The 25654-nt window shown below is 37.6% G+C and overlaps 1 protein-coding gene and 1 long non-coding RNA gene across 10 annotated transcripts in view; one reads left to right on the top strand and one right to left on the bottom strand.

The window, feature by feature from the left end:
- The window catches only part of HEATR5A (HEAT repeat containing 5A), an 87691-nt gene extending 74149 nt beyond the window's left edge, over positions 1-13542 (top strand). For 4 of the 5 annotated variants that reach the window (XM_064485875.1, XM_031453543.2, XM_031453541.2 and 1 more), the window contains 7 exons: positions 1353-1480; positions 2840-2987; positions 3849-4121; positions 5431-5655; positions 10194-10348; positions 11514-11727; positions 12005-13542. In XM_064485875.1, coding sequence (XP_064341945.1) covers positions 1353-1480; positions 2840-2987; positions 3849-4121; positions 5431-5655; positions 10194-10348; positions 11514-11727; positions 12005-12312 — 1451 coding nt within the window. In that variant the 3' untranslated portion in view covers positions 12313-13542. Of the gene's footprint in view, positions 1-1352; positions 1481-2839; positions 2988-3848; positions 4122-5430; positions 5656-10193; positions 10349-11513; positions 11728-12004 lie in introns of those variants that run through there. The other variant, XM_064485876.1, reaches the window with a different exon arrangement.
- The window catches only part of LOC105094184 (uncharacterized), a 59041-nt gene that overhangs the window by 6956 nt on the left and 26431 nt on the right, over positions 1-25654 (bottom strand). For 3 of the 5 annotated variants that reach the window (XR_010380924.1, XR_004137298.2, XR_837626.3), the window contains exons 2-5: positions 11985-12205; positions 11506-11618; positions 10884-11037; positions 1696-3204 (exon numbers count right to left, since the gene is read on the bottom strand). This is a non-coding gene — a long non-coding RNA (uncharacterized LOC105094184). The remainder of the gene's footprint in view (positions 1-1695; positions 3205-10883; positions 11038-11505; positions 11619-11984; positions 12206-25654) is intronic. The other 2 variants (XR_010380926.1, XR_010380925.1) reach the window with 2 other exon arrangements.

Below are 25654 nucleotides of genomic sequence, written 5' to 3'. Positions count from 1 at the left end.
CCAGTTTCCAACCCTGCAGAGTTTTTCTTGAATTGTGCCTGGCTGTCTGTCTCTCTTGGTGGCTGTTATATCATTCTTTGCTAGGCATTAGTGGTAGCCTTGATATAACTAAGTAAGCTTGTATACATTTTATAAAATTGCAGATTTCATTATATTAAGTCTAGAATCCCATTACAAGCTGGCTTCAGCATCAAGTTGAATTTAGAAATTGCAAAAGAAGTCTAGTTCTTTCCACGTGATTTTTTAAAGACCTATGTGGTATGTACAAATGTTCTGAATTTCTCAGTGTGTGTGTGTGTATATATGTATATATATATATATATACACATATATATATATATATATATACACACATATATATATAAAATATCAATATACCGAATCATGTCCCCTTCCCCATTCTCAAGGACTGCAAGGTTTAAGAAAGTATACTCAGGTACAGAACTACAAGCAAATATTTAAGGTCAAAGATAAATGAGGTTTTTAGATTTATGAAGTTTAACCCATTTTTTGGCCTTCTTGGAACTTCATTTTTAAAGTGAGGTATCTTTCTAAGATACAGTGAGTTTCTAGAATAAGAATTTTTGATACTTACCTGGTTCTGAGGAAGCAACCTATTAGAGACCTATTAAGTAAGTTATTAAGTGAAATGTAAGGTTTATAAAGGTAGGTGGTTAAGTAAGGTTTATGGTTCATAGAGTTTCTGTTATTCCTTCCCAGGCCAAACATGACCAGTTTTCCTATAACCTTACGTATATAAACATTTTGTTTCCATTTGGCTTGAGACGAGAGCTTTTTAAAAACAGACTTTTATACAGAGAAGGTTGGCAGAGCATAAGCATGTAGTTCGACTACCTCAGTTCAGATTCTTGGTATACCCCACTGAAACAGACCTTGCGCAAACGAAACTGTTTAGGCTCTGTGTGCTCAAGGGGAATGGTAATAATAGTACCTACTTCCTCAGGTATTTGAGAGTGAAATGATATATTTAAAGTGCACTGCCTGATACATGGTGATCACTCATTAAACAATCAAGTTTTAGTCGAAATTAAGCTATGAAACTATGTGTTAAGTTTTCTGATGCAATCTTACTGTAATTTCTGCAATAGTGCACAAGCCTAATTGAGATTATTCTTTGTGTACATGTTGATAAAAACAAACTATTAAGAGATCGCTTATCACTTAATTTTTTTATCACTTGTTTAAAGTCTTAAATTCATCGTGGTTTATTTGCATTACCCTTTTGCTAAGTTTATTTGTATTATCTTATCAAAATAGAAAATTATTTAACCTCATAAACTAATCTCAAAAAAGAATCTCAAAAAAGCCTCATTCTCTCCTGCTTTATACAGGAATCAGTGTGGAATTTCTTTGTTCCTTACGTTCAGATGCAACCATGGAAAGCATTACTGCTTGTTTACATGCGTTACAGGCCCTTCTAGATGTTCCTTGGCCCAGATCTAAAATTGGCAGCGATCAGGTGATTTCTTGGTTTTTTTGTTAAACTTCTGTAGATTTTAGGGAACAGGAACAGAAACATGTTCAGGTTATTAGAAGGGACACAGAGAAGTAAAAAGGAAACTAAAAAACTGCACAGCTAGACCTCGGAACTGAAATGCCATCATCAGCTGTGCTGACCCAGGAGCAGTCTTCCCTCTGACTGCCACTTTCTGTCTCTGCTTCTGCTGCACTTACTTCTGCTGTCACCAGCCAGCCACTCTGTGTAGCAGCATTCCGGTTGAACTTTCTGCAATGATGGGAAGGTTCTGCGTTGTACTGTCCGTGTCTCTTTCTGCTTCCGTGCACCCTGCCCTTCATACACATCTGCATCTTACACTTCATTTCCCCAAGAGAGCGTTGTCTTGGTTCATGTAGCTCCTGTAGATTACATAGTATTCCTTTTGGCTGAGTTCTCCATCACGTCTTTTTAAGAGATGACTGGCTAGCCTGTAGGTGGAGTCAGACACTAATACCAGACCCAGTTGTGACCATGGTAAAAGGATCACTGTACAAAGTATGGCACTTCCTTTAACTGCTTTCCCAAGAGCAACTCTGTATTGGGCAGGCACCCTAAGCATCATGTATTACCAGTATATTGAATTGTGTATTAAATTGGCTCTCAGATGCTAAGAAAAATGAATGGTATAATTTCCTTTCTATATAGACTATTATTTAACTTACTACCACTATTCTTTATTAGGTTTAAAGTATTAGGTTCCTGCCTGACTTGGAGTGTACCTGAATACATTTTAAACTTTCTGTTCTTGTTTATTCTATATGTTAAAACAAGTATTATAATGATAGATTTACTCTTTATTTTCAAAGATGAAAGAAAGCCACCACAGTAACCAATGCAAAAGAAAAGGGGAAAATGAAATAGTGCTTGTGTATTTTATTCTTTAGCGAGAGATTTATTCTGTGCTTCATAACTTACCCTCTTAATGTCATGCTTTGCCATCATTCTTTATTAGTACTAGAAATCTTAATATAAATCTGGGAATCTACATGGCAGTCCTTGTATTCTTTTAGCCACATTTTTCATCTTGTTTTGGAAATTTCCTTGTTTGTTTTCCCAGTTTAGGACATGTGTGAAAGTGATCTTTTGTCCTAGTGCCATCTCTCAGAAAATTGGACAAAAACCTGTTTGTCCAATCTGGAGTTGGTTTAAAGTGGAGCACGTGTTACATAACTTTACTGCCCTAACATCTTTATTTTTTTGTGAGCCATCTGTTACATTATCTTTCTCTGAATTTTTTCATGGCATATAACATTGTGTGTGTGTGTTTTTTTAAGTATGCAATTTTTCAATATGGTCTCACCCAAATATTTTCTGTGATAGGACTTGGGTATCGAGTTGTTGAATGTACTACATCGAGTAATTTTGACCCGAGAATCACCTTCCATTCAGTTGGCTTCTCTTGAAGTGGTCAGGCAGATTATCTGTGCAGCTCAAGAACATGTGAAGGAGAAAAGACGAAGTGCAGAAGGTGAATGTTAACCCATACACCAAATTAATCACACGACATCATTATTTTTTAAATTATTGCTTATGTGTCTGTGTCATTCTGAGAATCTGTTGTGTGTAGTACAAGTGAAACATCTGTGGGTATGGCTTCACATCCTCTCATTCACCTCTTCATGTTAGCTTGGATATTGTCAGTAGCTAAACTACTATTCCTTGGAAGAATTAGAATTTTAACAACCCTAGAAGAGAAAAAAAAAAAATCCCTTTAGTAACTGGGTATTTATTTTAGTGTTTACCAATGTAGCTGGAAAGAATCACTGACAATTTTAATAGCTTAAATTTTGCAAAATGACTAAATTGCTTGTTTACAAGTCTAATTTGGTATTGGTGAGTTTATCATTTAAGATTATATTTGACTATATATAACATAAAATACAATTTAACAGCAGATTTAAAACATAAGAACTTATTCTCTCATCTAAAAGAAGTCCAGAGGTTGGCAGTCCTGGGCTGGTGTGGCAGCTTCTTAAAGACACCAGGGGCCTTGATCCCTCTCTCTCTGCCCAGCCACTACCAGTGCTGAGGATGTAAGGTCAGTGCTGGCATTCTAGCTATCATGTTCACATTTTTAACAGCAGGGAGTTAACCAGACAGTATTACAAGTCTGAGAGGGTCACCAGGGATTTCTTTTGACCCATTGCGACAAGAAGTCAAAATAAAGACAACTACTTTTACCTCCGTAACTGCTTTCTGTTTCATTCTTTAAGATCCAGGTTAACCCACTTACCTGTTTTACATACAACAGAAATGACCTCAATTGCCCTCTACTAGAAGCAAAGCAAACAGGAAGTATTTATTCAACACTGTTCTTTTTGTCTTTTAGTTGACGATGGGGCTGCTGAAAAGGAAACCCTGCCAGAATTTGGAGAGGGAAAGGACACAGGGGGACTTGTTCCTGGGAAATCGTTGGTCTTTGCAACACTGGAATTGTGTGTGTGCATTCTAGTTAGACAGCTCCCAGAGCTAAATCCTAAGTTGACAGGTAGTCCGGGAGTAAAAGCTGCGAAGCCACAGCTGCTGTCAGAAGATGGAAGCAGGCTTGTTTCGGCCGCGTTAGTTATCCTCTCTGAACTTCCTGCAGTGTGCTCTCCTGAAGGTATGTGTGGTCTATGATTGCTTTACTTAACCTGGAAGGGGAGAGATGGTTTTAATAGATAATGGAGAAAATGATTGCTAATTTTTTTCTCATTAAACTAATGCTGACCCAGAGGTTTGGGTATTGTCTTTAATCCTCTAAGATTAACATTACATTCTGGTAAATTGTTTTACTAAAAGGGTGAAAGTAAATACAGAGACAGCATGTACTCCAGATAGATGTGCTCTTCTATGGTTGAAAACAGTTTAAGCCAGTGGGTAGCAATTTCTAGCTCTTGGGCATTTTTTGGTACAGTATCTAATGGACTTTCCCTACCTGATGACAGAAGTTTCTCATCATACCAGTTGTGTTTGGAATCAAGTCCCTACTTTTAATATAGTGTTTAAGTCTCTCCATAGAGCTCTGCTGAGTCCAGCCTCCTCCTGATTTCTTCTGTGTGAATCTTAAACCCAGGAGGCTTCATGCACACCCCTGTTCTGTGCTGTTGTCGGTGGTGTTACTTGGTCTGAAATGATCCCATCCTCTCCTCTCCTTTTAAAAAATGTGCCTTCAAGTTCAGCTCCAGGCCTACCTCATCTGTGAAGGCTTCCCTTAAAAACTCCGGCTCATGATGAGTTTTGTTTTTCACATGTGTGTGTATAGCTTCTATATGTAGATATGTAGTTTTTATGTGTCATATAGAGGCATTATATGTAAGTGATTATTATATAGGGAGAAAAGATAAATGTACATACACAGGCATATATGTCTTGTTTCCAGCAAAACTATATATCCTCTAGGACTCTAGCACAGAACAGGCACTGAGTACTTAGTAGATAATTCTTAATTGGTAAGCATATTTCTGCTTAAATGTGTCTTGACCAATTTACATGCTGTCTTATTTTCAACATGACTTGAAAACTCCTTGAAAAAGGTTTAATATAAAATCAAATGGATAATGGTGATGGTTACACAACACTGAATGTATTTGATGCCGCTGAATTGTACACTCAAAAATGGTTAAAATGGTAAATTTTATGTTACAGATATTTTCCCACACTAAAAAATAAATTTATAATTAGTCAGCTACCCAATAAAACAAAATAAGACAGCAAAAGATAATGATACTGTGATACAATTTAAGTGACATCTCCAATTACAACCAAAATTTAATCCAATCCTGAAAGTTATTTAAATTATCTCAAGTTACAATCCTTTATGAAAAATAATCTTAAAAGCTAGGAATCTTTGACATTGTTACTCATTTGGTGGTTTCTGTCTAGGAACTATATATAGGCTGAAATAGTGTTTTTAAAAATATATTTTCTAGGAAGCATCTCAATTCTCCCTACTATATTGTACCTCACGATTGGCGTCCTCAGAGAAACTGCTGTAAAGTTACCCGGGGGCCAGTTATCTTTGACGGTTGCGGCCTCCCTTCAGGCTCTGAAAGGAATATTATCCTCTCCCATGGCCCGCGCTGAAAAGAGCCATACTGCCTGGACAGACCTTCTCCGCAGTGCTTTAACAACGGTTCTTGACTGCTGGGATCCAGGTAATTTGGGCTCTCTGGAAGCAGTTGTGCAGTTCATTTTAAAAGCAAGAGGGACTTTTTTTGAGTATAAGCTATTTACTTGATCATGTTTGGCTGTCTCATCTCGAGGAGACCACATTCACTACGTATTTGTTCAAGCAGATGTATCAGTAGATAGCAAACATCTATTTTAGTATCTTTACCCTTTAATGCAATTAATGACTGGCAGCCTGTATGTTGACAGTGAGAGACCTTTAAATGTAATAGTATGTTCATTTTAAAGTATCTAGGGGGAGGGGATAGCTCAGTGGTAGAGTACGTGCCTAGCATGCATGAGGTCCTGGGTTCAATTCCCAGTACCTCCATTAAATACATAAATAAATAAATAACCTAACCACCCCACCCCAAAATAGATACACATATTATGATCCATGTCTAGCTAACACCTTTTCAGTAAGTGCAGTATACTGAAAACTGCATAAGGTATACATGATAAATACAAGGACTGATCTGGTTCATATCCTCACTCCAGTACTAGCTAGTGACTAGCCAAGTTATCCAACTTCTCTGAGCCTTAGTTTTCTCATTAACAAAATAAGGAGATTATATTGCAGGAAGTTATTACAGCAGTAACATAATACATGAAAAGCATCTTGCTTTTTACCTGGCATATATTAATAAATGATAGCCAGTATTATGTTCAGTATTCATTAAAATTAGTTTTTCTCTTTGTGGTTTTGTAGTATTTATTTTCAACATTATGTCCTGGTGATTATAAAGAGTCTGTAGACATACTATAAATTATCCCTGCCTTGTTCAGTTTATCAGTATCACAGTTCACTGTATTTTGTTTCAGGTGGTAAAAAGTTTTCAGTTGAATTTAGCATTTATTGACCACCGACTTTGTGCCAAAGTTGGGAGTCTCGTGCAGTTTAGTGCCTATAAATTGCTATGGGGTATGATTAATACTTTAAGGAGTTCCTTGAAGGCAACAGTAATGTCTTAATTATCACTGCACTCCTAGTACAATAAAAAAGAGAGAACTGGCACAGAAATCATCAGCTCTGTTTGAGTGAACGAGGCAAAGCGTGACAGTAGAGTTCTCTGGAAGCTCACACTTAGATGGAGTTTGGGGAGCAAGAGGTGTAATAAGGGACGTTTGTGAAGGGAATGGGGAAAGCACTGTTGGGCAGAGAAGTCAAACTGCAATGTAGGCTTCCAGCAGAGCTCAGCGCACCTGCCCACAGAGGGGTGGGTGGAGGGAGATCTCTGGAGACTGCCCCTCCTCCTCTTCCTCCGATGTGGCTGCCCTGGGGTGGAGCCAGCCCTGGGGGAGCTGACAGCTGACTCCCCACAGCCGGCAGCACCTTCCCCCACCAAGGGGAGCTCAGGGGTTTGCCTCACTAGCTACCACAGGGGCTTCTCAGAAGAGTCAGTTTCTTAAAGTAGAAAGCATTCTCTGTTCTCCACGTGGACATTATAGAAATGGATTCTTGCACAACATTTTGATCCAAGCCTGGAAGACCTAAATATTATGGTACATTTGGGGATGGCAAGTAGAGCAATCAGGGAATGTGGGTTTGAAGGGCAAGAGTAGGAGGGCGGTGAATGATGATTAGTAGAGAGGTGAAGTTGGATGGTACATGGGGCCAGATTATGGAAGGTTTGGCATGACTGGTACTTTGGACTGCTTTTCATAGGCATGTGTTCTTGAAGGGATTTACATTTCTAAAGACTCACTCTGGCAGCAGTACAGAGAAGAAGGCAAGACTGTTGGAGATAAGATAGCAGTAAAAATAAAGAGGAGTAGAATAATGCAAACTAAAATGTTAAGTAAGTATTAACAGAATTCACTGATAGTTTGGCTTAGGAATTGAAAGGGTTAGGGTGATGTGAGCATTCATATGACTGGAAATACCAAAATGAGGGCTTTCAGGGGAAGATAGTGAGTTGATTGTTAAGTGCCTGCAGGATAGTCAAGTGGAGCAGAATGTGAAGCAGTCTGGAGTTCAGGAAAATCTGGGCTAGAGTTGGTTTTAGACTGTATGTATTGGGAATTGTCAGTATAGCCTCCGGAATGGTTGGAATCTCCTAGCTCGAATTTATGGAGCAAGAGGGGAGGAGGTTCTGAATATTACACAGTAACAGAAGCCAAAAATGAGCGTTTTAACGACTAGAGAGTGGTCAGCAGTGTAAAATACACCAGGGGACCGTGCTCACAGTGTTGAGGTACAAGTGAGGAGGCAGGAAGGGGAGGGATCCAGTACAGGCTCCTCTCCACAGGAAGACAGGGAAGCTGAAGGAAGAGAGAGGCTCAAGGAACTGACTCTAGCATGAGGTTTTGCTTATGGGGGAAAAAGAAGGTGCAGATAGGGTTGGAAGTATCAGGGTGGGAAGCAGTGTCCCTTTCCTGGACAGAAGGGAATAATATTCACAGCGCATTTAGAAGGATTAACCTCTGCCAATGTGAGGGAAGAAAAGGAGATACAATGGAAAGTAATAGGTGTTGGTTTTTAAGCTGAGAGTTATGATGAGCTTGCCTCTTTCACCTTGTACAGACACAAAGATGGTTTTCTGTTTTCTGTCGGGGAATGAGGTTAAGATCTTGAGGATTTGGGCTAGCTACTGAGAGAAATCAAAGGAGCTGATTGTGACAGAGAAAACATTTGCTAGGTAACAAATTGCCCCAAAACTTAGTGGCTTCGAACAACAAACATTTCTTATCTGACAGTTTCTGTGGGTCAGGAATTGGGGAGCAGCAGAGCTGGGTGGTTCTGTCTCAGGGTCTCTCTTGAGGTTACTGTTAAGATGTGGGCCAGGGTCGCAGCTAAAGAACCCATTTCCAAGGGGACACACTCGTGGCTGTGGCTGTGGCTGCCGGTGAGAGGCCTCAGTCTCTTCCAGGCTGGCAGCAGGAGGCCTCAGCTCCCTACCACTTGGCCTCTCCGCAGGGCTAATGCTAAGGGAACCCTGCACCCATCGCAGGTAAAGGAGAGTGGGAATAAGGGGATTGGGGCAGGGGTAGGGGGAATTAGGGAGTTTTAGAAGGAACAGGACGAAGAATCTGTGGAGCTTTATATTACTGAGAATAAAAAGACATTTTTTACTAAACAGACTAGCTGAGTATGTATGTTGCAGTTTCAAGTTGCTATAAATGACTAAAAATAACTTGGCTAGATGGGAAGCAGTGGGGCATGATGGTTCACAGTATGCTCTCTGGACCAAACTGAATGCCTTGTGATTTAGGCAAATGACTGAATTTCTGTTCCTCAGTCTCTCCATAAAATGGGGGAAATAAGAGAACCTACCCCATGGTGCTATTGTGAAGATCAAATATTTAATACATATAAAGTGCTTATAGTAATGTTGTCATAATTTTAAATGTTAGCTATGCACCTGTTTTACCTTAAAATTATTCAGATTATTTTTATAAAATAAATCCCACCCATCCATAATATTTTGCTTTCATTGCTGCTGGCTCTCAGGTGTCAGCACTCTAATATTAATCTCCTCAAGCCTTTCTCTCTCTGGCCACCCAATGTAGCAACTCCTTGGGTCGCTTTCTATTATCTCTTAATTTTTTTTTATATATTCATAGACCTGGTGACTAGCTGAAATTGAATTATTTACTTCCTGGTATATAGTATATCTTTGTAAATTGTATTCTCAGTGCCAAAAAGAGTCCTGGCACCTAGTAAATGTTTCTTAAAGATTTGATGAATGAATGTTATCAAAGCTACTATACATATATGTAAGTAATTTTTTCATGAGGAGCAATCCATTCTTATACAATTTAATGAGCTGAATTTGCCATGCCTTTTCCTTTTTAAATAACATTGATTTTCCACAGCAGGTTCATTAAAATTATTTAATGAGAGTATGACTTTGGGAAATGAAGGTAAATTACATCTAATAGAAAATTCCTTTAAATGATTGTGACTCACACAGGTATTTTCAGTACTGTTAAGAAATAGTATAAGTAGCAAACAAAGTGCTAAGGTATTTTCATGTATTGACATGTGTATTATCAAAATACAAGTACTTTAAATTTAACAGGAAAAACAATTGTCCAAGCATTTCTGTGTTGCTCCACAGTAGAAATAATAATGTAATAGTTACTTTGTTTTGGGCATTATGTGCAACGTGCTATTCTGAATGCTTTATGTGGATTAACTCATTTAATCTTCATAACTTTATAAATATAAGTACTGTTATTCTCATTTTACAGATGAGAAAACTGAAGACTGGGTTAGATATCTAAGGTCACAAAACTAGTAAATGCATATTCCTAGAAAATGAATATATGTGTTTACTGATGGCTCTACCTACCTAGGAAGATTATAATTACTTTGGTAATTCTTGACTCTAGAATGACTTACAGTACCCATTTTAAAACCTACAGCATTTGCCAGGATTCTTGTCAATCAATGTTTATTATCTGTAACTGTTAGGTACACAAAAGAAATTATTACTACCAAACTAAAGACAGCTTTACAGATACATAGAACAGTAAGTATGAGAGCACTGGTATCTGTTTCTCATAGATTGTTTCTCTTTAGTGGATGGAACACACCAAGAACTAGATGAAGTCAGTCTACTTACTGCTATCACAGTATTTATTTTGTCCACCAGTCCAGAAGTAACTACCATCCCATGCCTTCAGAAGCGCTGTATTGAGAAATTTAAGGCTACTCTTGAGATAAAAGATCCTATGGTAAGTGTCTTCAAAAGAGAGGTATTTCTTAATAGGAATATGTTTAGGTTTTTGCAGAACTTTTCTTTGTGATTTTGTTGGGTCCAACAAGAAGTACCAGACTGAATTTCTTTTATTTTTAGGTTTGGATTAAGTCCTATTCTTGTGTCGACAAAGCCAAATAATAACAGTCTTGTTCTTTGGCCCTGAGGATAGAATGCAGCTACAGAAAGAGAGAGGAAATTTTTTTTTATAAAAAGCTAAATTTGATAGGGGCATCTCTAAAATTGATACATAACTAGAACTTTACAAGGGACTTTTTATAAAACCCTTTGTAGCTTATTATAGTAGATTTCCTTAGGAAAGAAGGAAGGAAGGAAAGAAAGGAAGGAAGGAAGGAAGGAAGAAGGAAAGGAAAGAGAAAAACAAAAGGAAGCACATGGCTTCAGTATATGATTGTAAAATAATGGGACCTATTTCAAGAACAGTATATACAAATTAATCTCATTCCTTTATGGTCCGTTTACCTGTTAGATTAATTTCCTGTTTTACTTACTGTTTACAAAAATGATCATTCAGATATCATCACAGTGAATCAAATAAAGGGTGATTTGTATCTTTGATGTATAGTCTTCTCCTTTTGTTCTTCTGTCCTGTTTATTGCTTCTGGCCTCACAAGAGCTTTCTGTAGCAGCCTCAAAGTGGTGGCTCTGATAACAACACATAATATGGTCCAGACACAGATCCTTAAAATCTTCATAATATCAAAAATATGTGATTTTAGTCTAAAACATTTTCCAGAGTCTCCTAAATATTTTTCAAGGTTGTGTGTATGTTTTGTTTTGGTTCAGATTTTTACATTATAGACAGACACATGAGGGGAAAAATGGGAACTAGTCAAAAGTAGAAAAATTAACCACTCACATGCCTTTATCCCCACTCTGAGCTATCACAGCCACTGTTAGCATCACAAGCACTTAGCAAGTTTGAATATCTGTTAGTCCTGGACTTCCAAAATTAAAGATAAATTATAAATAAATTTAAGTATTTGGGGTAAGGGGACTTTAATTTTTTTTCATTTATATTTTTCAATTTACTTTTTAAAACTTACATTAGAGCTTACATTTTAATATAATTGCAAATTTATATTTACAGTTTATACTGTTTTTGTCTCTTACCTTATTAGGTACAAATCAAGACCTATCAGCTCCTGCTTTCCATTTTTCAGTATCCAAATCCAGCTGTTTCGTACCCATACATTTACTCGTTAGTATCCTCTATTGTGGAAAAACTGCAGGAAATAGACAAGAGAAAACCTGAAGATACTACTGAGCTTCAGATCTTTCAAGAAGGCATAAAGGTCTTGGAAGCACTGGTAGCCATTGCTGAAGAACACCATCGTAAGTGTGAGCACTAAATGCGTGCTAAATCAGAAGCTGTTCAAAATCAGGAATTTAATGTTATTTAAAATATAAAACATCCAATTAGTCACTTAACAATATACCGTCACATTCACTGAAAGGCAGGTGTTAATGTTAATCCAAGTACTGATATTATTTAGTATTAATTTGGGAGGAGAGATTGGAATAACTCTAATGGGGAAAATATGTACAGATCATGTATAAGGAACATTTACATCCCTGAACCTGAGACTTACATCATTTGTTCACTTTCCAGGCTCTCAGCTGGTGGCCTGTCTTCTGCCCATCCTCATTTCCTTCCTTTTGGATGAGAATGCTCTGGGATCAGCAACTTCCATAATGAGAAATCTGCATGACTTTGCTTTACAAAATCTCATGCAGATTGGGCCTCAGTATTCATCAGTTTTTAAAAGTGTAATGGCTTCTTCTCCAGCTTTGAAAGCTCGCCTTGAAGCTGCTATAAAGGGCAATCAGGAAAGTGTCAAAGTCAAGATACCAACATCTAAACATACTAAGAACTCTGGAAAAAATTTAAGCATCCAATTAAAGACCAACTTCCTCTGATTTTTTTTTTTTTTAATAGCTAAGCACCTTAACACAATACTTGATCATTTCCTTCTCTTTCGGGGCAAAAGTGACATTTTAGACACAAGTGCACTTGGAGGTCTGGTTTTTTGTTTTACCTTAAATAGCTGTGACTTTTCAAAGTAACAGCAAACTTAACATTTTTTGTGTTGGTTTTTGATTTGGGGTTGTTTTTGGTTTTTTGTTTGTTTGTTTTTTTCCATATAATAAAATCACAAAGCTCTGTCAGAATTCTTGCCAGGAATTTCAAGAAAGTGTTAAAGAACTGAACTTAGAAAACAAAACCACTGCTTTAAAAATGAAGTTTATTTCTTCTAACAGTCCATACACACATGATATACTTACTACTATGGCAAATATAGAGTTGACTCTAGTATAAATTATTTGCATTTATATAGTATCCCAAATACTGATTTAAAATTCTGCCTCATTCCGTAATTGTATTAAACTTTCTTGGATTTCTCAGACAACATAAATTAAATTATGGGAAAGCTATTCAGGAAACTTGGCTTAGAATTACTTAATATATAAAGTACAAATTAATTACAGCCCTACAGTGTGACTTGAGATTTGGTGTCTATAAATATCATGGCTTTTCACGATCTAATGGCTTTATTTGTATTGAGTTCAGAAAATTCAAATTTTATGCGTTTTAAATAGAATAGGACATTTCCATTTCAGTTTCTCACATGGGTTTTCTTTTACCTCTGTTGCTAACAGTTCTCTTCATTTGTGGCAAACATTCATACTAATGAGTTTAATATAGATTCATATTTATATTTAAATTAACTATGGGTTTATATAAATGTCAAATGTAGTACAACAAATTTAGATCATCAGTGAATACAAGTATGTTTTCTTAACATGAAACATATTTTAATATAGAAAAAAACCTAATGATAAATTCATATTGGTTGAAAAATATTTTTTAACTGTTGGTGATCACTGACTCTCCTACTTCAGTGTTAAATTGTGTGAATCAAGCACTGTGTCAAAACAAATCATTTCCCTGTTAAAAATTAAAAGGCAAAATGATGGCATGTTCAGAAATGAGAGACACTTGGAGTCAAGCAAGAGCAATGTGATATACTCTATTTTATTATGTTTGTAAATACTCTTGTAAATTGTTCAGAATGAAAACATTTGACAAAGTCTAACACTACAATCAATTTTTCTAATTTACATAAATAAAGCTAATTTTCTTTATCATTCTTGTGTTTGAAATTATTTTACCCACAAAAGATGACTGGTTAGTCTCACAGATTCCAAAAAATCAATTCTATGTTGCAAATAATACCGTCTCTGAAACTTAGCCTTTTTTCTTGGAGGGGCCCTTTTCTTTGGAGCATTCTTTGCAGTGGTTTGGATTCTCTGTCTTCCTAATTGTCTCTGAATTCGCCTGTATACTTCTGTTTCCTTCACCTGAATGCCCTTCTCTCCCCTGTTCTGTCAGCCGACTCCCACTCCATTTAGGCCTGTTTTAAATGTCACTTCCCCTTCATAACTCTGCTTAACACTTCGTAACCTCCTTTCAAACCAAGCAGACTTAACTACTTCTTCATCTGTGTTCCTGCAGTACTTCATCTATTCTATGCATTGAAGATCAATCACATTGCATTTTAGTATCTCCCTTTTAGACAGTGCCTCCTCAAAGGGAGAAATTCTGTCTTCTATAACTGCCTGTGTAGCATCAACTAGAGACTTTAAAACTGTTGAATTGCACTAGTGTAGGATGAATTTTAGCTCAGAAATTTATTCCTTTGCCAAGGCAAATGCTGGACTGGGATACTTTCAGGATGTAATTTATTAATTTGATTTGGGTTTCCTTTGTATTATTTTGTGTTTTGTTTCATTTAGTTTGTCCTTAAACTTTAAGATTTCTACTCATCATTTAATGACCTGGTATCCTGAATTGGCTGGATTAAAGGTGCTACACGAATGTCAACAGTTGTGAAAAAATACCATGTGCAGTGTCATGGAATTAGGAACTTTAAGTTAGGCACTATTCTATCGCCTTTTTAAAAATGTATCATCTTGTTTAATAAAACAGTGAATTCGTAAATGTATCCTTACTGACAAAGAAATTAAGGCTTCCCGGTTGAGATTTGGACCCATCTTTCTGATCCCAGGGTCCCCACTAGAGACAAAAGGTCCTCAAGCAGTCCTGATTCCATCAAGATAAAGCTTTTCCCTCCGTGTTCTATGTTCCCTCAGGAGCCTTCACTCTTTGTTAAAGATATTTTCAGTTAATATTTCTACAAATTGCCACCAAAAGGTTTCTGGCTAATACAACATAAGAAAGTGGAAGAAATTTGTGACCTCTACAATTTCTATGGGAATAAATTATATAATTAGATGTTGATGTAAATTGATTTGTTTAAAACTGAATAGTTAAAACTAAAAAACACATAAAAAATTCTTTACATCTGTTTTAACAAGTCTCCAGTCGTGATAAAGCAATTGCATTTTAACTTGGTAATTCTTTACAAATTAAATACGCTGATTAGCAACTTGAATGAAACAAAAGTGGTATAATATTTGCCCTGAGCTTTGTATTTTTCTAAGGGAAGAAACAGCGCAAGCTACTAGGAGAGTCTCATTCTATTTAACCCACTGCTCAAAAGCTTATCATGGAAAGATTTTAAAAATGACATTGGAGATCCCAGATTTCTATTAATAGAGCACTGAAACAAAATTTCTAATTCTATAAAACAAACTTCAACATTAACCTAAAAGGAACATCAAGGCACTTAAAAAGATACAAGTACCTGCTGTGAAAGAGATATAACCATACAGCTACGGGGGCCCAGGGAAGAAAAGCAGGGCTTCCAAGCAGGACTTCACGGAAGGAATATCATATGGTATATAGGCTTAGAGAACAGAACGTACTTGACAGAATAAACGCATAACCTGAGAGTCTTCAGTAATACTAATTTTGAAAAGAAGAATTTTCTTTGTCTTTTTTATTATAATATTAGTTTGCATTATAAGGGAAGAAATTCAACCCTCAAGCTAATAAGCTGATAATATTAATGCAAAATGGACAATATGTAAAATACAGTCTATTACCTCAAAACTATAGAGTTAAAATGTTGAATCATTTCTGGATGTTAAAGGATTGCATTAAGGTAACAGTCCTGAAGCTTCAGCACTCTGCCCATCTGCATCTTTCCAGAGTCCCATTAACATAGCTGGAGTCAAGGTAACTACATGTATCACATTTTCTCCATCAACTGAATATATTTTCCTCTTTACAAATAACTTGCTACTCCTTGCAAGACCTCAGCTTAGAAGAAATTTATCTCCATGTTTGCTAGAAATATGGTTATTCAACTGCTGGCTAACTGACAATCATCAGCCAGTTGAGTTGTATGTTTATCAGTCTATTTAACTGAAGCCTGGGCTTTTAGCTTTGAGGAAATAGGAAATTTAGTGTTGTGATACAGCACTGGAATATATACAGTACAGACACAAATACAATCCCAGGTTCTATAAATTCAAAGGAGCTAGCTTCCTTTAGTTGCCTGTTTGGTTAGCTGCACTATTCTACTTGGGGCATTATAAAACGAGTTCACAACCTACTTGAAGAAAATTCTAGTTACCTGGTAGCCATTCTTAGTACATGTCCACATATCACTTTAAATAGACAACGTATTTCCAAAAAAACATACAGTTATTTTTTTTAAAAGGATTCTAACTATATTTTTTAAGAAAATAAGAGGTCATCACTGCCAATGAAAAACTGATGTTGATGTTTTCCTTAATGGATCAAGATTTAATCACTTTTTTCCTGAAAAAATAACTAGATGCAAAAAACTTTATAAGCAAAATACATACACATACACACACACACAAACATATCAGCAATAGTGGAGTGCTTTATAAATTAAAATATTGCAAGAAAGAACAAAACTTGGAATATTTTAGTGAGATAGTTTTGGTGAGGTAACTATCACACTAGATAACTTGTGAGATATTTTTTAAGCAATTTAAAGCATGTCAGTGACACAGCAAGAAAAGTTTTGTTAGTGCTGTTATTGGAGGTAGTGCAAGTGGCCTCAGGAAAAAAAATGTGCACGTGCAACCAAAACTGATGCTCTCTGCTGAACAGTGAGTTCTATAAACCTCAGTATTTCTGTTAGTTACTTGTTTCTGATCTTAAAGCTTTGGGTCTTAGGGTCTATAAAGCAAATGCTGGAGGACAGCTCACCCCTCCCTGAACTGCCAGAGTGACTCATCATCTCGTACCTTTCCCTCCCTAGTAGAATCAGGTGCTAGAAACACATTATCTGGCCTTTGTTTAAACACAAAATTACCATAAAAATAGATTTTCTAAATTATGGAAGTGTTACTTCCAGCATTCAACCCACCTATTGTGAGTCAGTATCAAATGAGAAACAGTTAGACCATCTACTTCCTATTCCCCAGCTGTACTGGCACTCTGCCAGCTGCTATATTTTTCATTACAGACGCTTTCTCTTTTCACTAACAATGTGACCATTCTGACTTCTCAGTGTTGTATAAAAATTTTGCAGACTTTTCGTTGTTTGATTTCAGTCCTTAACACAGTACTAGAACTTGCAGAATCTGTCTCTCGGCAAACATGCCTAAACCATTTAGAACAGTTCATTCTATTTTAAAAGGCTGGGGTTTTCCATACTCTTCCCTGAAAACCTGTCTAGCATATATCATTACGTGAGCTTCAAAATCATCTTTTCTATAATCATTTTCAAGTACCTACTTGTCAATGGTTTCTTAGCTATGACACCTACAATACACAAGTGACAAGGTAGATAAACTGGACTTCACCAAAATTAAAACCTGGTGCTTCAAAGGACACCAATCAAGAAAGTGAAAAGACAACCCACAGAATGGGAGGAAGATTTTTGCAAATCATACCTAAATATCTATAGAGAGAGAGAGGGAGGGAGAGAGAATATCCAGCATATATAAAGAACTCTTGCAAGTCAACAACCAAAAGACAACTCGATTTTAAAATGAGTAAAGGATTTAAACAGACTTTTCTCCAGAGAAGATAGACAAAGGGCCAATATGCACATGAAAAGATGCTATATCCTTAGTCATGTGGGAAATACAAAACCACAGTGAGATACCACCTCATTTCCTCTAGGCTGTAATCAGAAAGACAATAACAAGTGTTGGGGAGGATGTATAGAAATTAGAACCTTCTTACATTGCTAGTGAGAATTTAATTAATACAGCTGCTTTGGAAAGCGATTCGGGAATTTCTTAAAAAGTTAATCATAATTGTGATATGATCCAGCAATTCCACTTCTACTTCTGAAAGAATTAAAAGCATTTATGTGAAAACTTGTACAAGAAAATTTATAGCAGAATTATTGATAATAGCCCCAAACTGGGAACAACTCAAGTATCCATCAACTGATGAATGTATAAACAAAATTGGTATAGCCATACAATGGACTAGTATTTACCCATAAAAAGGAATGAAGTAGTGATGCATGCTACAGAGTGCATAAACTTTGAAAACAAGTATGCTCAGTGAAAAAAGCCACACATAAAAGGCCTCTTACTATATCATTCCATTTTATGAAATGTCCATTTATATGAAATATTTATGAATACACAAATCCATGCAAACAGAAAGCAGATTACTGGTTGCCAGGGGTCGGGGGAGGCTGGAAGGGAAGGTGACTGCTAATGGGTATCGGGTCTCTCTGGAATATAGAAAAGGTTCTGGAATTAGTGGTGTTGGTTGCACAACCACATGACTATAATAAAAACCAAGGAATAGTACACTTTAAAAGGATTAATTTATGTTATGTGCATTTGTTATGGGTTGAATTGTGTCTCCTAAGTAGATGTTGTCTTAACCACTACTACCTCAGTATGTGACCTTATTTGGAAACAGGGTCACTGCAAATGTAAATACTTGAGGTCACACTGGAGCAGGGTGGGACCTTAATCCAATCTGACCAGCTTGTCCTTGTAAGAAGAGGGGAATGCCATTAGAAGACACAGAGACAGACACTCAGGGAGATGGACATGTGAAGACAAAGGCAGAGACACAGCTGAGAAGTGCCTGGGCCTGCCAGGAGCTTGAAGGAGCAAGGAACCCCCTTAGAGGCTTTGAAGGGAGCATGGCCTGCCAATACCTTGATTTGGGGTTTTAGCCTTCAGGACTCCAAGAGAGTAAGTTTCTGCTGTTTAAAATGAGTTGGTGTTTTTAAATGGTGAAAAATAATACATACATACATACATGCATGCATAATACATACATACATACATACATACATACATACATACGTTTGTGGTACTTTATAACGGCAGCCCTAGAAAATCCACACAGATTTATATCAAGTTTTTAAAAAAGGAGTTAGTTACAGGGGTAGGGTATAGCTCAGTAGTAGAGCACATGCTTAGCATGCTCAAGGCCCTGGGTTCAATCCCCAGTCCCTCCATTAAATAAACAAATAAACATAAAAAAGGAGTCAGTGACAAAGTTAAGAGACGAGGCTATACTCAGCACAGAGTAGTTGCTCAACAGATCAGGTGAACACAAGGCACTTTAACAGAAGGAAAGGATGCTAGGGAGAGTGCCTAGCTTGTGTAACCATTTTATTGAGACAGATTGTAAATCTTTACTGCCCAGCAATCAGCAGACTGATATTTATCTTTTCCGTAATCTAACTTAGTAATGCTATTTTGATTCCCAAATCACAACAGATTCTATACTGCTTTTCCTTTCTGCCTATCGACCATAGTATGGTGGTGTATCCAACTGTGTGATCGCAGGAAAGCCACCTTACTACCTGGGTTTTCACTCTTCTCATCTATGAAGCGTTCTTCCTCCTTCATATTTTAATGAGAATCCAATGACAAAAGTGCCTTTGAAAACACCTGAAACCCCAACTGTAAAGTATTATTCTTTCAACACCATGACTGTAGCTATCTATCTAAATTAAGCCTTATTTAAAAGTCTTCATTAAAATGACCTTAAGGCCGTGTTTTACCAAATATGCCTGACTGTGCAAATCATCTAAGGATAGTTGTTAAAAAATCCAGATCCTTGGGGCTCACCCTAGACCCACTAAATCAGAATCTTCAGAGAAGGGGCCTGACACTCTTATTTATAGTGCGAGTCTATGTTACTCATATGATCTCACAAATATGGGACATTTTTCCCTGTCAGTATCTGCCTACGTGTAGTGTGCCTGAAAACAGTAGGAAAGCCTGTTGAAAAAAACAAGTGCCCCCCACCAAAAAAAGTGCTAGAAAGTAATGACATGCTAAAAACAAACTAACAAGAAAAATCAATAAGGAGGCATGTCAAAGTACAAAATAAATGTCCACGAGTCTATACCAATATAAATTACTGAATAAACAAATGGTAGAAAACAAATCTCCCACGTACAAGAATTCCAAATAATTTATGTAGATATTTTACCCTCACGGAGGTGAAACACAACTCTGCACCTCTTAAGTGTGGGCTGCACATAGGGATTTCCTTTCAAAGAAAAGGGGAAGAAAAAAGAAAAATTTTACATTGGAAAAACTTTAAAATACTACCTCAGCCAGGTGATCAAGATTAACATCAACAATGGTAAGTCACGTTGATAGTATGTACCCCTGAAATGACACAATCAGAGTGGCACTTTACCTCTGTGGTCTTCTTTCCAAAAACCTGTAACTCCAGTCTAATTATGAGAAGAACAGCAGACAAACCCAAATTGAAAAGCAGTGTATGAAACTTCTAGCCAGACTTTCCAAAACCATCAAGGTCATCAAAAACAAGGGAAGTCTGAGAAACGGTCACAACCAAGAGCCTAAGAATGATGATGCAATGCAATGTATTCTGAATGGGGTCCTGGAACAGAAACAGGACATTAGGTAAAAATTGAGGAAATCTGAATAAAGTATGGACTTTAGTTAACAATGAAGCATCAATGTTGGTTGACCAGTTGTGACAAATGAACCACACTAACGTAATACATTAATAACAGGTGAAACTGGGTGTGTAGTATATGGCAACTCTGTACTATCTTCACTTTTCTGTCAATCTAAAACCATTCTAAATTTAAAAGTTTATTTAAAAAGAAAACCTAGGGGGCAGGATATAGCTGAGTGGTAGAGTACATGCTTAGCATGCAGGAGGTCCTGGGTTCAATCCCCAGTACCTCCACTAAAACAAACAAACAAACAAACAAACAAACCTAATCACCTCCTCCACCCTCCAAAACAAAACAAAACAAAAGTAATAAAAAGAAAATCTTATTCAGAATGTCTAGGTACGGTCCAATAATTTGCATTTTTAACCAGCATTTGTTAGTCGTCTTGCTTCTGAATGGCTGGTCACAAGTCCACTTTTTGAGCACTCCCCTATCTAAGGTCAGCTCCCAACTTGGCCTTCAGTCTAAAGCAGAATGGCTATGACACCACATGACCTCTGCCTGCTTTAGTAAATTTGCTGATTAACACTATAACAGGTACTTACAAAGTAGGTCAGCTCAGCCTCTGTTCACCTGTGTTTTTAGCTATTAGTCAGAAGAACAGGTAACTCTGTCTCTGGTCAGCAGCAGGAAAAGGTGTGGTGGAATAGAAAAGTAGGTACCTGGCTTCCATTTTGAGAGTAACACCCATCTTAATGAGTGTCAAAACACCTTAGTCACTTCCATTTTGTTTATGCTGCTCCCTTTCCATGTACCACTTCCTTGGGCTCCAGCCCAGATAAAAGAAATCAAGTGCCAAGCACTACCACAAAGGGAACTGCTGAAGATGGCCACAATAAACAATGTTGTTCCTGGACCCTTGTTTCCAATAGTCACCTCTCTAATCTTGATTGTCAACTAGTCATATTCCTAATGCTTTCTCCGTTCCCTCATTCAGATAACCTCTTGCAGGTGAAAAGACTATAGCACTGAATAGGAATACAGCAGTGTGTAGATAAATGATCACAAAGATCTAGATATAATAGACTAATGATCCCTAGGAACTTATGCAACTTTATAAAAAAAAAACAAACTCAGCATCCAGGGGAGAAAATTGGTAAGAAAAACAGGCAGATCTCAGATGTCGAACAAGTACTGCTGGGAGTTAGGTTCTTTTGAAGTCCTTGGAAAACACAGAACCATGAACCCCGGTGATATGATTTTCATCACATGGTTGTTACCACACTTTTTCTGAGGGAAATAATACATCCTTCTCTTTGGTTTTTACACCCCGTAACCTATTTCTGTGTGTCCCCAGCTGTAGTGTTGCCCAGCCAATCTGTACACCTAGGTCTCTCCATCTTTGTACAATCCTTCTGTTTTCTTAACCGCTTCCATTATTTCTCACTAAACTTCCCTCCCCTTGATTCACTCTGTTCTGTTCAGAGTTGAGAAATAGAGGCCTAATTTCACCATGGATTCATCATGACCTTGAGTGAGATCATTGCTAATTAGGAATGATCCTATCTGTGAAAAGCACTTCCCTTGAACTCAAAAAATAACCACAATAGAAACTTCAGCACCTAAAGTGTGCAGTGCATGGTGCGAATATAAGTACCAGCATAGAAAGAGCGCTGAACTCTAAAACCAATGCAACTGGATTCTAATTCCAGATCTGCCACTGACAAATTTTGTTAACATGGGCAAGTCGGCCTCCTGGGCCTCAGTTTCTTCTCTGCAAAATAATTGAGCATAGCATGACCAACTATCCCAATTTGCCTAGGATTCCCAGGTTCAGCACTGAAAGTTCTGTGTCCTGGGAAATCTGTCAGTATCAGGTGAACCAAAATGGTTAGTTCTCCTCTTGGACAGGCTATCTGAGATCCTTTCTGGTTCTGACACTTCTGGGTCTAAGCCTCAGATGCTTCTCAAGGTATGTTGTCTATGCCCTTTTCAGAGTGTGGACTGAGTCACAGAGAAGTAGGGTGGTGGCTACATGCAAAGAATTTGGAAGGCTTCCTGCCTCCTGACCTGTGACTCACAGGGGATGTGGCAGGGCATCATTCCTAACATCTCAGGGGAAGAGATCAGCTGAAAATGGTACACTCAGGCAAGAGACAATCTTGGGTTTCCCAGTGGGAAAGAAACTCAAAAACAATTGACTAATGAGAGAAACTTGCAGCAAATGTTGAGGCTGCCAGCATTCTTGCAAGTGAGCCAAAGACCTTTTAAGCTACATCTACAACTGACTAGCTTCTTGGCCACCATTCCAATGAAGGCTCTTTTCCCAGTTTAGTCTGTATTCAAAACTGGCTTGGCAGCAAAGCTTTTAGCATCCTCAGATATAGACTTACTCCAGCAGGAGACCATATGAAATCAACTTTCTAATAGAGGCTTTAAAAATTTAAAAACAAACAAACAAACAAACAAACAGAGTGAGTGACTACCACAGCTGATGCTGACAACTGAATCTGTTGTCCTATTTTCATGACTTTCAAGAAAAGGATCACAGCATAATTTGAATCAATAGGGAAGACAGCTGAACTCAAAGTCTTGAGTGGATTTACCCCACTGCAAAGGACTAGAGAGGCTGCCAACTGGCCCTGAGCTGAGTCTGAAAAAAGATGCAGCTTGCTGCAGTTATATCTAATTTAGAAGCAAATTTCATAATCACCTTGCACATTTTTCTGCGTGCCTGATTTCATTTTGGCTTCATGCTTAAGATCAGCTCCTATTTCATTCTCACCTCGTAGAATAAATTTGGTCTAATTTCCTTCTCAGTTGTTCTTAAACAGCTGGATCCAAAACACAAGCTCCAAATAATTACCGAGTGGTGATAGAATGAATGCTCATGGAGAAATCAAAAGAAATGAACACAAGCTATATAAGGAACTAAGTAAAAATCAAGGAACTTCTCTAACTCAGCAAATTAAGATAGCAGTTATGTAAAGTCTCTTACCTACACCTGACCAATCAAAAATACAGTAAAATCAAGTTAAACTGGTTTAAGAAGTATGGGCCAAATAGTATTTCCCCCAAACTTACTTCTCTCCCCTTTCTGTTAGCTTTACTTTAGTAGAATTTAAGGCTATTAAAAAGGAAAGTTTTAGCCACAGATTCATGAGTTAATTATCTGGAGACTAATTATGACTCAAATGAATATTCCTGTTTACACATAACTAAGATAGTAGTAAAGGAATCTAATAGCATGAATATCTCCAGAATTTTTTTGATGATACATGGTCAACATAGAGAGACTGGATAAATAAAAAGGTTCTGGGCATGTGACTTTAAATGCTTTTAGTTAAAGAGTATTTATTATATGTTACCTAATAGACTGTGAAGAAATTAAAAAATATGTGCTGGTTTGCTTTGTCCACCCTGGCAGGTGGCCAAAGTTCTCGGAATAGCAAGATTGAGCCACCTGCCCTATCCTCTGGCTTTTGAGTTTGTTAACCTCTCATCTGTGAAGCTGGGGGATGGGCAGGGGAGAGCTTTTAACTTCTTTAAATCCTACATGCCAAGGAATTTCTGACAAAAGATCAGATGACCACAAATAGTCCAATCAAAGCCTGAGTCAGCTCTGGGCATGTATCAGAGTTATCAAACTCATGGTCAGACTTGTGGTGCTCTAACCAGATGTCAGTGTTGTCCTGCTCAAGAGACATCCTCTGGGCACCCACTGTGTGCTGGGGCCATTCAGCTTAGAAGGTGCACAAATGCCCATGTTTTTTTCCTAAAAGATGGGGAGTTTGTAGGTGTGGTGAGTTCAGGACAAAGCCTTGTTTTTGTCAGGGACTATCTTGTATATTTAATAGTAAACTTATGTGTATTAAAACTGATCTCTAAAACTTGATCATCAAGGGTTCTATCTGCCACCCCATCCTGGTCCTCTGAAAGTAGGAGTTTTTGTTTCCTTAAGCCATTTATGCCGAGGTTAAGGATGAAAGTCATCTGCTATTTTGCTCCCCTTCAAATCTAATGCAAATCTAAAGGCACTATTCTGTAATGAGGAAAAAGGCTAGATTCATGGCCACATGAAGTTCTACCCAGAACACAGTATCATCTTGTGTTGTAGGCAACAACGTAGCCTAATATGGACATGAAATGTTGACTATGGGTTGGGAGGAGGTCTATCCTGACTAGGAAAATGGCATTTGCACTGACTGTTCTGAGCCCAAATATTCTAGACCACAGCATATGGTATTCCTGCTACAACCAAAAAGCTTAGAACTCCATGATCTGGTCCCAAAGAATATAAAATGCAACGAGGTAGGTCTACATTTTGCCTCCCAAATGGGGACACATTCTTCAGCATGTTTCCAAGTTTTCCAGGAAAAATTAAGCACTTTGTGTCTTTTGGAGGGGGGGTCACTTAGATTTAGCCTGTCTGGTCTGAACGTCTTGCTATAAAGTCCTTCTTTCTCCGGCAGACTAAAAAAATTTCCCACTGCCTTTGGAAATTGCAGCAATTGGTTAATACAATGATGAGGTTTAGTAATTAAACAGAAATGACTGGTTAGGAATTCTACAGATCAATCATCTTGCCCTTTTCATTTTTAGGGATAAGGATAAATGAAGTAAATTTTAAATGATATTGTTGTTCTTATTTGGTGCTGTAAAGAAAGGATTTCTCCTTCCCAAGTACCTCAAACTTTCCAAGAAATGAAGCTCAGTACATAGTCCCTGGAAATAGCCGTATATGGATTCTCCCCCAGCAGTTCCTTCTGGCCTTAAGATGCAGACTGTCTGAATCTGTTTTTATAAAGGAGTACATTTAATAGATTATGTTGGCTTTCCAGGCCCAAAAGATGATGCCCAGGAAGAACTGGATGCCATTTATAAACTCCTTTTTAAGAAGGGAGTGATGATGACCAAGAAGGAAGTCAACATGCCAAAGCACCTGGAGCTGGCAGGGAAGCATGCGCCCAACCTTCATGTTGTAGGGAAGCAAAACCTGACACCCCAAAATGTCTCTTTGGCATGAGGATTATTTCCAGCTGAAAACAATCAAGGCCTGAGAGACTCAGGAAGAAGCTTTGACTGTCCCCCTAACTGCCTAAAAGAATGTAGAAAGAGAGGGCCTGTTCCAGGAAGGGGGCTACCACCATAGATAACTATAGTATGAACCAGGTGTGTAGATGCGGAGGAACCTAGCAAAGTCTGTTTGTTAAAATTCCTCTCTGAGTCCCACTGTCTCTCCGTATGGCCCAGAAAACATTTGTTTATCAAACACTTCCTTTTCCATCTCCATGTCAATAGCTTTCCTCTCCCTTTGAGGTCCCAAACCAGTACCCCCAATATCGTCTTTTGTCTTTAGCTGAAGATGGCTTTTAAGGTAAAAGTTTCAACCATTTTGACGAGTTACTCAGTTTTCCTAGGTCTCCCCCACATATACATGTTATTAAACT

This window comes from Camelus dromedarius, chromosome 5 (genome assembly GCF_036321535.1).
Source record: "Camelus dromedarius isolate mCamDro1 chromosome 5, mCamDro1.pat, whole genome shotgun sequence".
In the NCBI taxonomy this organism is placed as follows: Eukaryota; Metazoa; Chordata; class Mammalia; order Artiodactyla; family Camelidae; genus Camelus; species Camelus dromedarius.
This window is presented reverse-complemented; position numbering and strand designations above follow the sequence as displayed.